Genomic DNA, 12,972 nt, shown 5'->3' on the forward strand with positions numbered 1-12,972 from the left:
ATCGAAAGGAACCCCAAGACTGGCCCCAAAAAGGACAGAAGAATGGACATAGCCACTTTAACCTAAAGACAATCGAGCAGGCGTTAGACCTAAGTAGATCTAGCAAGGCCACTCAACTAAGTCTCAATGCAGAGCCAGCTGCTCCCCAGATGGACAGGAACAACTCCAGGCGCAAAAGTGACAGCTAAGCAACCGCAAACCTTCTGTTAGCTAGGCAGGAAAGCCCCCCATCAGGTCACGTCAGTTAGCTGTCCCAAGGGAACCGTATCGTCCGGCACAAGACAAGGCCCAAGGAGCCCTGGCTCTCAGTAAATCTGGCCAAGTTGTAAAACAGAACAGCCAGAACAAGGGCTAAGCCCAAGTACCCCGGAAACTAGAACCCCCAGCCAGTCCAAGGATCATAAGGGGTCCGGTAACATCCCACAGCAGTTTCCACCAAGAGAAAACACTGAGTAAAACCCTCGACAACCGGAAGATCAGGCCCCACAAATGTTTAGATTAAACAATCTTCCAGGAACATAAATCCCTCGTCTGATATCAAAAAAATAGACCTCCCAGGGAAAAAATCCAGAACACATAAGAGCAAAAAGCCCTTGCAAGACCCGTACAAAAGGGAAGAGACCACCCCTGGCAGGAGCCCAACACTCCAAAGAGCCAGGGCCATAAAAGGACACGAGCTAACAGGCGTCCAAGCCACATTAACATGACTGTGCTGGAAGAGCGGCTAATCCCCCTAAGGGACACAGGGAGCTGCTAATTTTCTCAACCTCGAAAGGAGGAAAGGCTGAGTAGACCTCGCCGGGGATCGAACTAGCAACCCTCGGATTGCTACAGTACAGAGTAGCCACAGAGCATTAATATGCTGAGCTAGATGTACAACTAGCCCCAAGCTCCAGACACAAGGGGAACAGGGAGGACAAGTCACCCGAACAGAGCAACAACAAGCCTCCACATCACCTCAGATTCGAAGTCAGGGGACAATAAAACATGGGTTTGGATGGCAACACCTGAACCATATGAGTGAAAAACCACTAGGACCTCTTCTATCCCAAGAAAGAGATGCAGAGCATTCCCAACAATGGGAAAGGACCCCTAACCGGAGCCCAAAAGGACCTCCCTATCTAATGTCCTGAAAAGGGAACAGCCAACTCCCTAAGGGAATCCAAGTGCCCTGAAAGCGATTCATCCACAAGGAGAAACGGACAATCCAATAGGTCTCAATGAAGAAGAGAACCACTAAAGGATCAAGTCCACCAAGATAATTTCCTAAAGCAACACCGCCCCGCCGGTGGAAAGAAGAGCTAAACCCTCTAATTTTCCCACCACGTAGGAAGGAATACACTAGGTTCCGAGGGTATCGGAAACAATCCCGAGAGCCGCACGGACCCACAAGTCCTTTTGATAATGCTTAGCTGAAACTAGTAAAACAAATAATGCTAAGAGCACTCGGCACCCCAACCTGACCAGCAAGGTATAATAGATGCCATGTGTCTGAATAAGCTGCGAGACAGAAGATCTGAACCCAAGCAGGATCAGCCTGCAACCAGGGTCATAACTGCCAAGCTAGCTAAATCCGCCCTCAGAGAGGGAGGGGAAAAAAAAAACAGACAAACATGGGACTAACGTGTCCCGAACAACTTCCGTAGTAGCAAAAAGCAAGTATCAATCCCAGAGATATTTACGTTCCCGCAGGAAACATAGTATGAAAAAGAAAATAAAATTCAAACTAACCAGATAAAAAAAATAACAGGCAACCCGAGGGTTAACGCCTAAGGAGAACAGAAAGATCCGCAGGACCAGCCTAATGGAAACCCTGTTCTTCCAACAAAGCTAGGAAGGATCTCGATAACAAAACTTAAAGGAGATTACTTCATCCCCCCATGTCTAACGAGGTGAGCGATTCGAAGGAGGGAGTTTTGTTTTTTGTTGCCATCTCTTCTGCTCGAAGAGTCTCGGAACTCTCAGCTCTGCAGTGCGATTCCCCTTATCTTATTTTTCATGCCAATAAGGCGGTTCTTCGTACTAAGTTAGGTTTCCTTCCTAAGGTTTTTTCTAATAGAAATATCAATCAGGAAATTGTTTTGTTTTTTCTGTTTTTGCTTTGAAGCTTATTAAATGTACAGATGACATAGTTTAATATATTTACCCCTACTCTGAATAATTTTTCTATCACTTTAACTTATGATTAAATTTTTCACAGAGCACTTTAAAACCAGAACCAGTATTTACTGAGATACGTATTTAGATTTTTGAACAGGCTTAAAGCAAAGCAAATTTAAAAAATTAGATTGCACTTACTTATATTCCAGTCAGATATTGTGTCATCATCATCAAGCTCATCATCATCTTCATCATCCTCTCCAATCCCATCCTCTTCATGCTGCTGTGCCACTGTCTTTGATCTGTGGAAACGCGGCCTAATATCCTGTTCGCTGTCGGGAACTGCTTCATCTTCTTCAACATCACCCTAATATCCAAGCCATATAGGTAAGCATTAAAATTTAGATACAAATCACATGCGCTTGTTTTAAGAGCAGGCACACATCACTCCTCTTAACCCAAGTACAAAAATCTCCATGGAAAGTACTCTATTCCTGCTACACAAGTGGACAAAGTGTTTCACATTTATAATACCAGGTCAAAATCACTTGAGGAAAAAAAAAAAAAAAAAAAAACACAAAGAGAGTAAGGGTATATCTTCATAAGGCTACTTTGAGTATAATTAAACGGATACGTATATATCTTTTTTTCTCATATATTCTGTCATATTCAAGTACTAGTGGTTTCAGGCTTTAAAATGCTATTTTGCACATGCAATTAAAGGGACAGTCAAGTCCCCAAAAAACTTTCATGATTCAAATAGGGTATGTCATTTTAAACAACTTTCCAATTTACTTTTATCACCAATTTTGCTTTGTTCTATTTGTATTCTTAGTTGAAAGCTAAACCTAGGAGGTTCATATGCTAATTTCTTAGACCTTGAAGGCAGCCTCTAATCTGAAAGCATTGACAGTTTTTCACCACTAGAGGGCATTAGTTCATGTGTTTCACATAGATAACATTGAGCTCACGCACGTGAATTTACTGAGGAGTGAGCACTGATTGGCTAAAATGAAAGTCTGTCAAATTAACTGAAATAAGGGGGCAGTCTGTAGAGGCTTAGATACAAGGTAATTACTGAGGTAAAACGTGTATTATTATAACTGTGTTGGTTAGGCAAAACTGGGGAATGGGTAATAAAGGGATTATCTATATTTTTAAACAAAAATTCTGGTATTGACCGCTGTCCCTTTAACGGACAAAAACTTCCCCACCATATTCAAGAATTATTTTTCACAACCAACATTATACTTTGAGAACACAGACTTCTAACAGGTTAAGAAATTAAAGCTAATTTGAAATTAGTATTATAGAGATTGTAACTGAAAGAAGAGGTGTGAGGCATGATAAGAGCAAGAAAGCTAAACAAAGCTAGAGAGAGCAGAAGTATTAAAGGAACATTAAACACTAAATAAATGCTAGATAAAAGGAAGCATTCAAAGAAAAGATTAGTCTGAGAATGACATGTAAATGGATTTTAAGGTTTCATTAGCTGTTTAAAACTTTACACTTATTTTGTCAATATTTAGTGTCAATAATACAATGGGAGCTGTAACGTAAATTAGGTTACCTTCTCTGCTGTGGCTATAAATAGGTCTAGAGTGTGCATCCAATGACTGTGGAGTATAACATTGTTCTGCACTTTCATTTCTAGCCGGAACTTAAAAGCTCACAATTTCAGAATGGAATTGCAGGAAAACGGACACATTAAAGGGACAGTCTAGTATAAATTAAACTTTCATTATTCAGATAGGACTTTTCATTTTAATCAACTTTCCAATTTACTTTTATCATCAAATTTGCTTTTTTTCTCTTGGTATTCTTAGTTTAAACTAAACAAAGGTAGGATCATATGCTAATTTCTAAGCCTTTGAGGGCTGCCTCCTATCACATGCTTTTTAAATCTATTTTCAACACAAAGACAGAAAGTACACGTGGGCCATATAGATAACACTGTGTTCAGGCACAGGGGGTTATTTAAGATTTAGCACAAAACAATGCTAAATTTAAGACAATAGATAATAAACAGTCATGTATCTAGATGGTTCCTAGATACAAGGTAATCAAAGAGGTAAAAAAAGGAAAATTATGCTTACCTGATAAATTGATTTCTTCTACGATACTACAAGTCCACGGATTCATCCTTTACTTGTGGGATATTATCCTCCTGCTAACAGGAAGTGGAAAAGAGCACCACAGCAGAGCTGTCTATATAGCTCCTCCCTTGACTCCACCCCCCAGTCATTCGACCGAAGGTATAGAAAGAAAGAGAAACTAAAAGGTGCAGAGGTGACTGAAGTTTTAAACAAAAAATAATAAAATCTGTCTTAAATTGACAGGGAGGGCCGTGGACTTGTCGTATTGTAAAAGAAATCAATTTATCAGGTAAGCATAAAATTCCTTTTCTTCTACTAGATACGAGTCCACGGATTCATCCTTTAACTTGTGGGATGCAATACCAAAGTTACAGGCTACGGATGAACGGAAGGGACAAGACAGATACCTAAACTGAAGGCACCAATGCTTGAAGAACTTTTCTCCCAAAAATAGCCTCAGAAGAAGCAAAAGTATCAAATTTGTATAATTTGGAAAAGGTATGAAGGGAAGACCAAGTCGCAGCCTTACAAATCTGTTCAACAGAAACATCGTTTTTAAAAGCCCATGTGGAAGCCACGCTCTAGTAGAATGATCTGTAATTTTTTCAGGAGGCTGCTGTCCAGCAGTCTCATATGCCAAACGGATGATGCTTTTCAGCCAAAAAGAAAGAGAGGTAGCTGTAACTTTTTGGCTCCTACGCTTTCCAGAAAAGAAAACAAATAGAGAAGATGCTTGACGGAAATCCTTGGTCGCTTGCAAGTAAAACTTCAAGGCACGAACCACTTCCAAGTTATGTAACAGACGCTCCTTCTTAGAAGAAGGATTAGGACAAAGAGAAGGAACAACAATTTCCTGATTAATATTCTTATTTGAAACAACCTTAGGAAGAAATCCAGGTTTAGTGCGCAAAACCACCATATCAGAATGGAATATAAGATAAGGCGAGTCGCAGATAGCTCAGAAACTCTTCGAGCAGAAGAGATGGCAACTAAAAACAGAACTTTCCAAGATAGAAGTTTAATATCTATGGAATGCATGGGTTGAAACGGAACCCCCTGAAGAACATTAAGAACTAAATTCAAACTCCATGGCGGAGCAACAGGTTTAAACACAGGCTTAATTCTAACCAAAGCCTGACAAAACGACTGAACGTCTGGAACATCTGCCAGACGCTTGTGCAGTAAGATTGACAAAGCAGAAATCTGTCCCTTAAAGGAACTAGCTGATAACCCTTTCTCCAATCCTTCTTGGAGAAAGGACAAAATCCTAGGAATCCTGAATTTACTCCATGAGTAGCCTTTGGATTCGCACCAATAAAGATATTTACGCCATATCTTATGGTAAATTTTCCTAGTGACAGGCTTTCGAGGCTGAATCAAGGTATCAATGACCGACTCAGAGAATCCCCTCTTAGATAAAATCAAGCGTTCAATCTCCAGGCAGTCAGCCGCAGAGAAATTAGATTTGGATGTTGGAACAGACCCTGAATGAGAAGGTCCTGTCTCAGTGGCAGTTTCCACGGTGGCAGAGATGACATTTCCACGAGATCTGCATACCAAGTCCTGCGTGGCCATGCAGGCGCTATCAAGATTACGAAGCCCTCTCCTGTTTGATTCTGGCAATCAGACGAGGTAGGAGAGAAAAAGGAGGAAACACATAAGCCAGGTTGAACGACCAAGGTACTGCTAGAGCATCTATCAGTACTGCTTGAGGATCCCTTGATCTGGACCCGTAACAAGGAAGTTTGGCATTCTGACGAGATGCCATCAGATCCAATTCCGGTGTGCCCCATTGATGAATCAATTTTGCAAACACCTCCGGATGGAGCTCCCACTCCCCCGGATGAAAAGTCTGACGACTTAGAAAATCCGCTTCCCAGTTCTCCACTCCTGGGATATATATTGCTGATTGATGGCAAGAGTGAGTCTCTGCCCATCAAATTATTTTGGAAATCTATCATCGCTAGAGAACTCTTTGTTCCCCCTTGATGATTGATATATGCTAAAGTAGTGATATTGTCCGACTGGAATCTTATGAATTTGTCCGAAGCCAGCTGAGGTCACGATTGAAGCGCGTTGAATATCGCTCTCAGTTCCAGAATATTTATTGGTAGTAGGGACTCCTGAGTCCATACACCCTGAGCCTTCAGGGAATCCAGACTGCACCCCAGCCCAAGAGGCTGGCGTACGTCGTCACTATGACCCATGCTGGCCTGCGGAAGCACATTCCCTGGGACAGATGATCCTGTGACAACCACTAATGAAGAGAGTCTCTGGTCTCTAGATCCAGATTTATCCGCGGAGATAAATCCGCATAATCCCCATTCCACTGTTTGAGCATGCACAGCTGCAGTGGTCTGAGATGTAAGCGAGCAAACGGAACTATGTCCATTGCCGCTACCATTAACCCAATGACCTCCATACACTGCGCCACTGATGGCCGAGGAATGGAATGAAGTGCTCGGCAAGTAGTTAAGATCTTTGATTTTCTGACCTCCGTCAGAAAAATTCTCATGTCTACCGAGTCTATCAGAGTTCCTAGGAATGGAACTCTTGTCAGAGGAACCAGTAAACTCTTTATGTTCACCTTCCACCCGTGAGTTCATAGAAAAGCCAACACGATGTCCGTGTGAGATTTGGCTAGATGGTAAGTTGACGCCTGAATCAAAATATAGTCCAGATAGGGCGCCACTGCTATGCCCCACTCCCTTAGAACCGCCAGAAGGGACCCCTAGCCCCTTTGTGAAGATTCTGGGAGCTGTGGCCAAACCGAAAGGAAGGGCCACAAACTGGTAATGTTTGTCCAGGAAGGCGAACCTGATGAACTGGTGATGATCTTTGTGGATAGGAATGTGAAGATACGCATCCTTCAAATCCACGGTGGTCATATATTGACCCTCTGGATCATTGGTAAAATTGTTCGTATGGTCTCCATCTTGAACGATGGGACTCTGAGAAATTTGTTTAGACTTTTGAGATCTAAAATCGGTCTGAAGGTTCCCTCTATTTTGGGAACCACGAACAGATTGGAGTAAAACCCCTGCCCTTGTTCTAATTTTGTAACTGGGCAGATTACACCCATGGTATATAGGTCTTCTACACAGCGTAAGAAAGCCTCTCTTTTTGTCTGGTCTACAGACAAATGTGAGATGAAATCTCCCTCTTGGGAGGGAAACCTTTAATTCTAGACGATACCCTTTGGTCACAAATTTTAATGCCCAGGAATCCTGAACGTCTCTTGCCCAAGCCTGAGCGAAGAGAGAAAGTCTGCCCCCTACTAGATCCGGTCCCGGATCGGGGGCTGCTCCTTCATGCTGTCTTGGTAGCAGCAGTGGGCTTCTTGGCCTGTTTACCCTTATTCCAGATCTGGTTAGGTCCCAGACTGACTTGGATTGAGCAAAGTTCCCCTCCTGCTTGGAGGCGGATAAGGAAGTAGAGGGACCGCCTTTAAAGTTTCGAAAGGAACGAAAATTATTCTGTTTGGTCGTCATTTTAATCATCTAGTCCTGAGGAAGGGCATGACCTTTACCTCCAGTAATGTCAGAAGTTATCTCCTTTAGTTCAGGCTCGAATAGGGTCTTACCCTTAAAGGGAATAGCTAAAAGCTTGGATTTAGATGACATCAGCAGACCAAGACTTAAGCCGTAACGCTCTACACGCTAAAATGGCAAAGCCTGCATTCTTTGCCGCTAATTTAGCAATTTGGAAAGCGGCATCTGTAATAAAAGAATTAGCTTGCTTGAGACCATTAATTCTATCCAAAATATCATCTAATGGGGTCTCAACCTTAAGAGACTCCTCTAGAGCCTCAAACCAAAAAGCTGTTGCAGTAGTTACTGGAACAATGCACGCTATAGGTTGTAGAAGAAAACCCTGATGAATAAACAATTTCTAATTTTTTATCCATAGGATCTTTGAAAGCACAACTGTCCTTAATGGGTATAGTTGTACGCTTAGCCAGAGTAGAAATAGCTCCCTCCACCTTAGGGACCGTCTGCCACGAATCCCGAATGGTGTCAGATATGGGAAACATTTTCTTAAAAGTAGGAGGGGGAGAGAACCGAATGCCTGGTCTATCCCATTCCTTAGTAAAAATGTCCGAAATTCTTCTAGGGACTGGAAAAACATTAGTGTAAGTAGGGACCTCCAGATATTTATCCATTTTACACAGTATCTCTGGTGGAATGACAATAGGGTCACAATCATCCAGTCGCTAAGACCTCCCCGAGTAACAAGCGGAGGTGTTCAAGCTTAAACTTAAAGGCCGTCACATCCGAGTCTGTTTGAGGGAACATCTTTCCTGAATCAGAAAGCTCTCCCTCAGACAACAATTCCCCCACCCCCAAATCAGAACACTGAGGGTACATCGGAGATGGCCAATAACGCGTCAGAGGGTTCAGCATTTACTCTAAAACATGACCTGCTGCGCTTACCCTGTAAACCTGGCAGTTTAGATAATACCTCTGTAAGGGTAGTAGACATAACTGCAGCCATATCTTGCAGGGTGAAAGAATTAGACTCACTAGAAGTACTTGGCGTCGCTTGTGCGGGTGTTAAAGGTAGTGACACTTGGGGAGAAGCAGATGGCATAACCTGATTCTCTTCTGACTGAAAATTATCCCGAGACATACTTTTATCAGCTAAAATATGTTCTTTGCTATGTAAGGCCCTTTCAGTCCACAATGGCTTCTAAACACATGGAACATTGGCTTTCCTCAATGTCAGACATGTTAACACAGGCTAGTAATGACCACAAACAGGCTTGAAAACACTTTATTTAGTGAAAAAATAATCTGAAAAACGGTACTGCGCCTATAAGAGAAAAAAAGCGTACAAATTTTAAAATGATAAAATTATCTCAATTTTAGTATATATATATGTGTCTTATCTTGCCAGATAAGATTGCACCACAAGGAAAGGAATACTTAACCCTTAATGACAAAAACGTTATTCAAAAAACGTTATGATTAACCAAAAAAAAAAAAAAAAACTGCACCTTGCCACAGCTCTGCTGTGGCACCTACCTGCCCTCAGGGGTCTGTAAAACCAGTTTAACACTTAGATTAGGCCCAATCCTTCCTTTGAGGCCCACCGGAGCTGGAGCTTGCTGCTTGCATGGGGAATTCAACTGCGCAACTGAGGCGCGAAAATAGGCCCCGCCCATCTACATCGATGTCTCACAGCCTTGCAAAGAAACGGCTACAAAGCGGTCTAAAACCTAGCCATGTGGGTTTCAATATACCCAGGTCTAAAATAAGTCATGTGCACCCTCCATTGCCATAATAATAAAAACGTTTGCTTCACACAAAAGAAAAAACGTTAATTGTCCTCCAAACATAAAATCATTTGCCCAACAAACATTATGCCATCAGTGTCAACCATTTTTTCAGCCTAACATACAGGTCCCAGTAATACCCGTCTCATTTATATTAGGATTACTGCTTACCCCTTCCCTTATGGGAATACTGTCAGCCAATTCTGAAATAACAGTCTCTCCAGAAAAAAATGACTGAACATACCTCAATGCTTGTAGCATGAAAAACGTTCCTCACACTGAAGTTTCTTAAGTACTCCTCAGCCCTTCTGTGGATCTTAGTGACAACTGCTAAGATCATCAGTCTCCAGGCAGAAATCTTCATCCATCTGCTGCCTGGGAAAAAATAGCACTCACCAGTACCATTTAAAAAAAAAAAAAAAAGTCTTGCTTGAAGAAAATAAAAACACTAACATTTTATCACCTCTTTCACTTTACCCTTCCTATTACTTAGAGTAGGCAAAGAGAATGACTGGGGGGGGGTGGAGTCAAGGGAGGAGCTATATAGACAGCTCTGCTGTGGTGCGCTCTTTGCCACTTCCTGTTAGCAGGAGGATAATATCCCACAAGTAAAGGATGAATCCGTGGACTCGTATCTAGTAGAAGAAAGTATATTAATATAACTGTGTTTATGCAAAACTGGGGAATGGGTAATAAAGGGATTATCTATCTTTTAAAACAATAACAATTCTATGGTAGACTGTCCCTTTAAATAAGGAAACTTTATTGCGGAGGTTTTTTTATAGATACAATTTATCATTTTATATTACCATCTCTAAGTGTTTATTGTACCTTTAATGACATGCTAAGCCTCTATACATACCAGTGGGGACAGCCTAGCAAGAGTCACATTTAAAAGGATGGAAAGTTCAAAATTAAAAAGTGCATGAATGCATTTCAATTTAAAAATATAATTCCATTGGAAAAAAACCCCATAAATTTATGTAAGAGCTTACCTGATAAATTCATTTCTTTCATATTAGCAAGAGTCCATGAGCTAGTGACGTATGGGATATACATTCCTACCAGGAGGGGCAAAGTTTCCCAAACCTTAAAATGCCTATAAATACACCCCTCACCACACCCACAATTCAGTTTAACGAATAGCCAAGAAGTGGGGTGATAAGAAAGGAGCGAAAGCATAAAAAAAAATAAGGAATTGGAATAATTGTGCTTTATACAAAAAAATCACAACCACCACAAAAAGGGTGGGCCTCATGGACTCTTGCTAATATGAAAGAAATGAATTTATCAGGTAAGTTCTTACATAAATTATGTTTTCTTTCATGTAATTAGCAAGAGTCCATGAGCTAGTGACGTATGGGATAGCAGATACCCAAGATGTGGAACTTCCACGCAAGAGTCACTAGAGAGGGAGGGATAAAATAAAGACAGCCAATTCCGCAGAAAAATTAATCCACTACCCAAATCAAAAGTTTCAATTTTTATAATGAAAAAAAATGAAACTATAAGCAGAAGAATCAAACTGAAATAGCTGCCTGAAGTACTATTCTACCAAAAACTGCTTCTAGAGAAAACATCAAAATGGTAGAATTTAGTAAAAGTATGCAAAGAAGACCAAGTCATTGCTTTGCAAATCTGATCAACAGAAGCTTCATTCTTAAAAAGCCCAGGAAGTAGACACTTACCTAGTAGAATGAGCCGTAATCCTCTGAGGCGGGAATTAACCCGACTCCAAATAAGCATGATGAATCAAAAGTTTAACCAAGATGCCAAAGAAATGGCAGAAGCCTTTTGACCTTCCTAAAACCAGAAAAGATAACAAATAGACTAGAAGTCGGTCTGAAATCTGAATAGCTTCAACATAGGATTTCAAAACTCTTACCACATCCAAAGAATGTAAGAATCTTACCAAAGAAGTCTTAGGAAAAGACAATTCCTCCCTAAGGTTGTTAGAATTCACGACTTTAGGTAAGAATTGAAATGAGGACAGCAAAAACCACCTTATCCTGATGAAAAAAAATCAGAAAAAGGAGATTCACAAGAAAGAACAGATAATTCAAAAACTGTTCTAGCTGAAGAGATGTCTAAAAAGAACAATACTTTCCATGAAAGTAAATAATGTCCAGAGAAAGCATATGCTCAAATAGAAGAGCCTGTAAAGCCTTCAGAACCAAATTAAGACTCCAAGGAGGAGAAATTGGCTTAGACAGGTTTGATACGAACCAAAGCCTGAACAAAATAATGAATAACAGGAAGTAACACTGCCTTATCCTGATGAAAAATCAGAAAAGGAGATCCACAAGAAAAAGCAGATAACTCAGAAACTCTTCTAGCAGAAGAGATAGCCAAAAGGAACAATACTTTCCAAGAAAGTAATTTAATGTCCAGAGAATGCATAGGTTCAAACGGAGGAGCCTGTAAAGCCCTCAGTACCAAATTGAGACTCCAAGGAGGAGAGATTGACTTAATGACAGGCTTGATATGAACCAAAGCCTGTACAAAACAATGAATATCAGGATGATTAGCAATCTTTCTGTGAAAAAGAACAGAAAGAATAGAGATTTGTCCTTTCAAAGAACTTGCAGACAAACCCTTATCCAAACCATCCTGAAGAAATTTTAAAATTCTAGGAATTCTAAAAGAATGCCAAAAGAATTTATGAGAAGAACACCAAGAACTGTAATTCTTCCAAACTCAATAAATCTTTCTAGAGACAGATTTACGAGCCTGTAACATAGCATTAATCACTGAGTCAGAGAAACCTCTATGACTAAGAATCAAGCGTTCAATCTCCATACCTTCAAATTTAATGATTTGAGATCCTGATGGAAAAAACAGAATTTATGTTTACCTGATAAATTACTTTCTCCAACGGTGTGTCCGGTCCACGGCGTCATCCTTACTTGTGGGATATTCTCTTCCCCAACAGGAAATGGCAAAGAGCCCAGCAAAGCTGGTCACATGATCCCTCCTAGGCTCCGCCTACCCCAGTCATTCGACCGACGTTAAGGAGGAATATTTGCATAGGAGAAACCATATGTTACCGTGGTGACTGTAGTTAAAGAAAATAAATTATCAGACCTGATTAAAAAAACCAGGGCGGGCCGTGGACCGGACACACCGTTGGAGAAAGTAATTTATCAGGTAAACATAAATTCTGTTTTCTCCAACATAGGTGTGTCCGGTCCACGGCGTCATCCTTACTTGTGGGAACCAATACCAAAGCTTTAGGACACGGATGAAGGGAGGGAGCAAATCAGGTCACCTAAATGGAAGGCACCACGGCTTGCAAAACCTCTCTCCCAAAAATAGCCTCAGAAGAAGCAAAAGTATCAAATTTGTAAAATTTAGAAAAAGTGTGCAGTGAAGACCAAGTCGCTGCCTTACATATCTGATCAATAGAAGCCTCGTTCTTTAAGGCCCATGTGGAAGCCACAGCCCTAGTGGAGTGAGCTGTGATTCTTTCAGGAGGCTGCCGTCCGGCAGTCTCATAAGCCA

The 12,972-nt window shown here is 41.1% G+C and overlaps 1 protein-coding gene across 1 annotated transcript in view; it reads right to left on the minus strand.

The window, feature by feature from the left end:
• Positions 1–12,972, minus strand: part of TNPO1 (transportin 1) — a 949,742-nt gene that overhangs the window by 580,606 nt on the left and 356,164 nt on the right. Inside the window, exon 9 of the mRNA XM_053699707.1 lies at positions 2,299–2,467. Coding sequence (XP_053555682.1) covers positions 2,299–2,467 — 169 coding nt within the window. The remainder of the gene's footprint in view (positions 1–2,298; positions 2,468–12,972) is intronic.

This window comes from Bombina bombina, chromosome 2, assembly GCF_027579735.1.
Source record: "Bombina bombina isolate aBomBom1 chromosome 2, aBomBom1.pri, whole genome shotgun sequence".
In the NCBI taxonomy this organism is placed as follows: domain Eukaryota; kingdom Metazoa; phylum Chordata; class Amphibia; order Anura; family Bombinatoridae; genus Bombina; species Bombina bombina.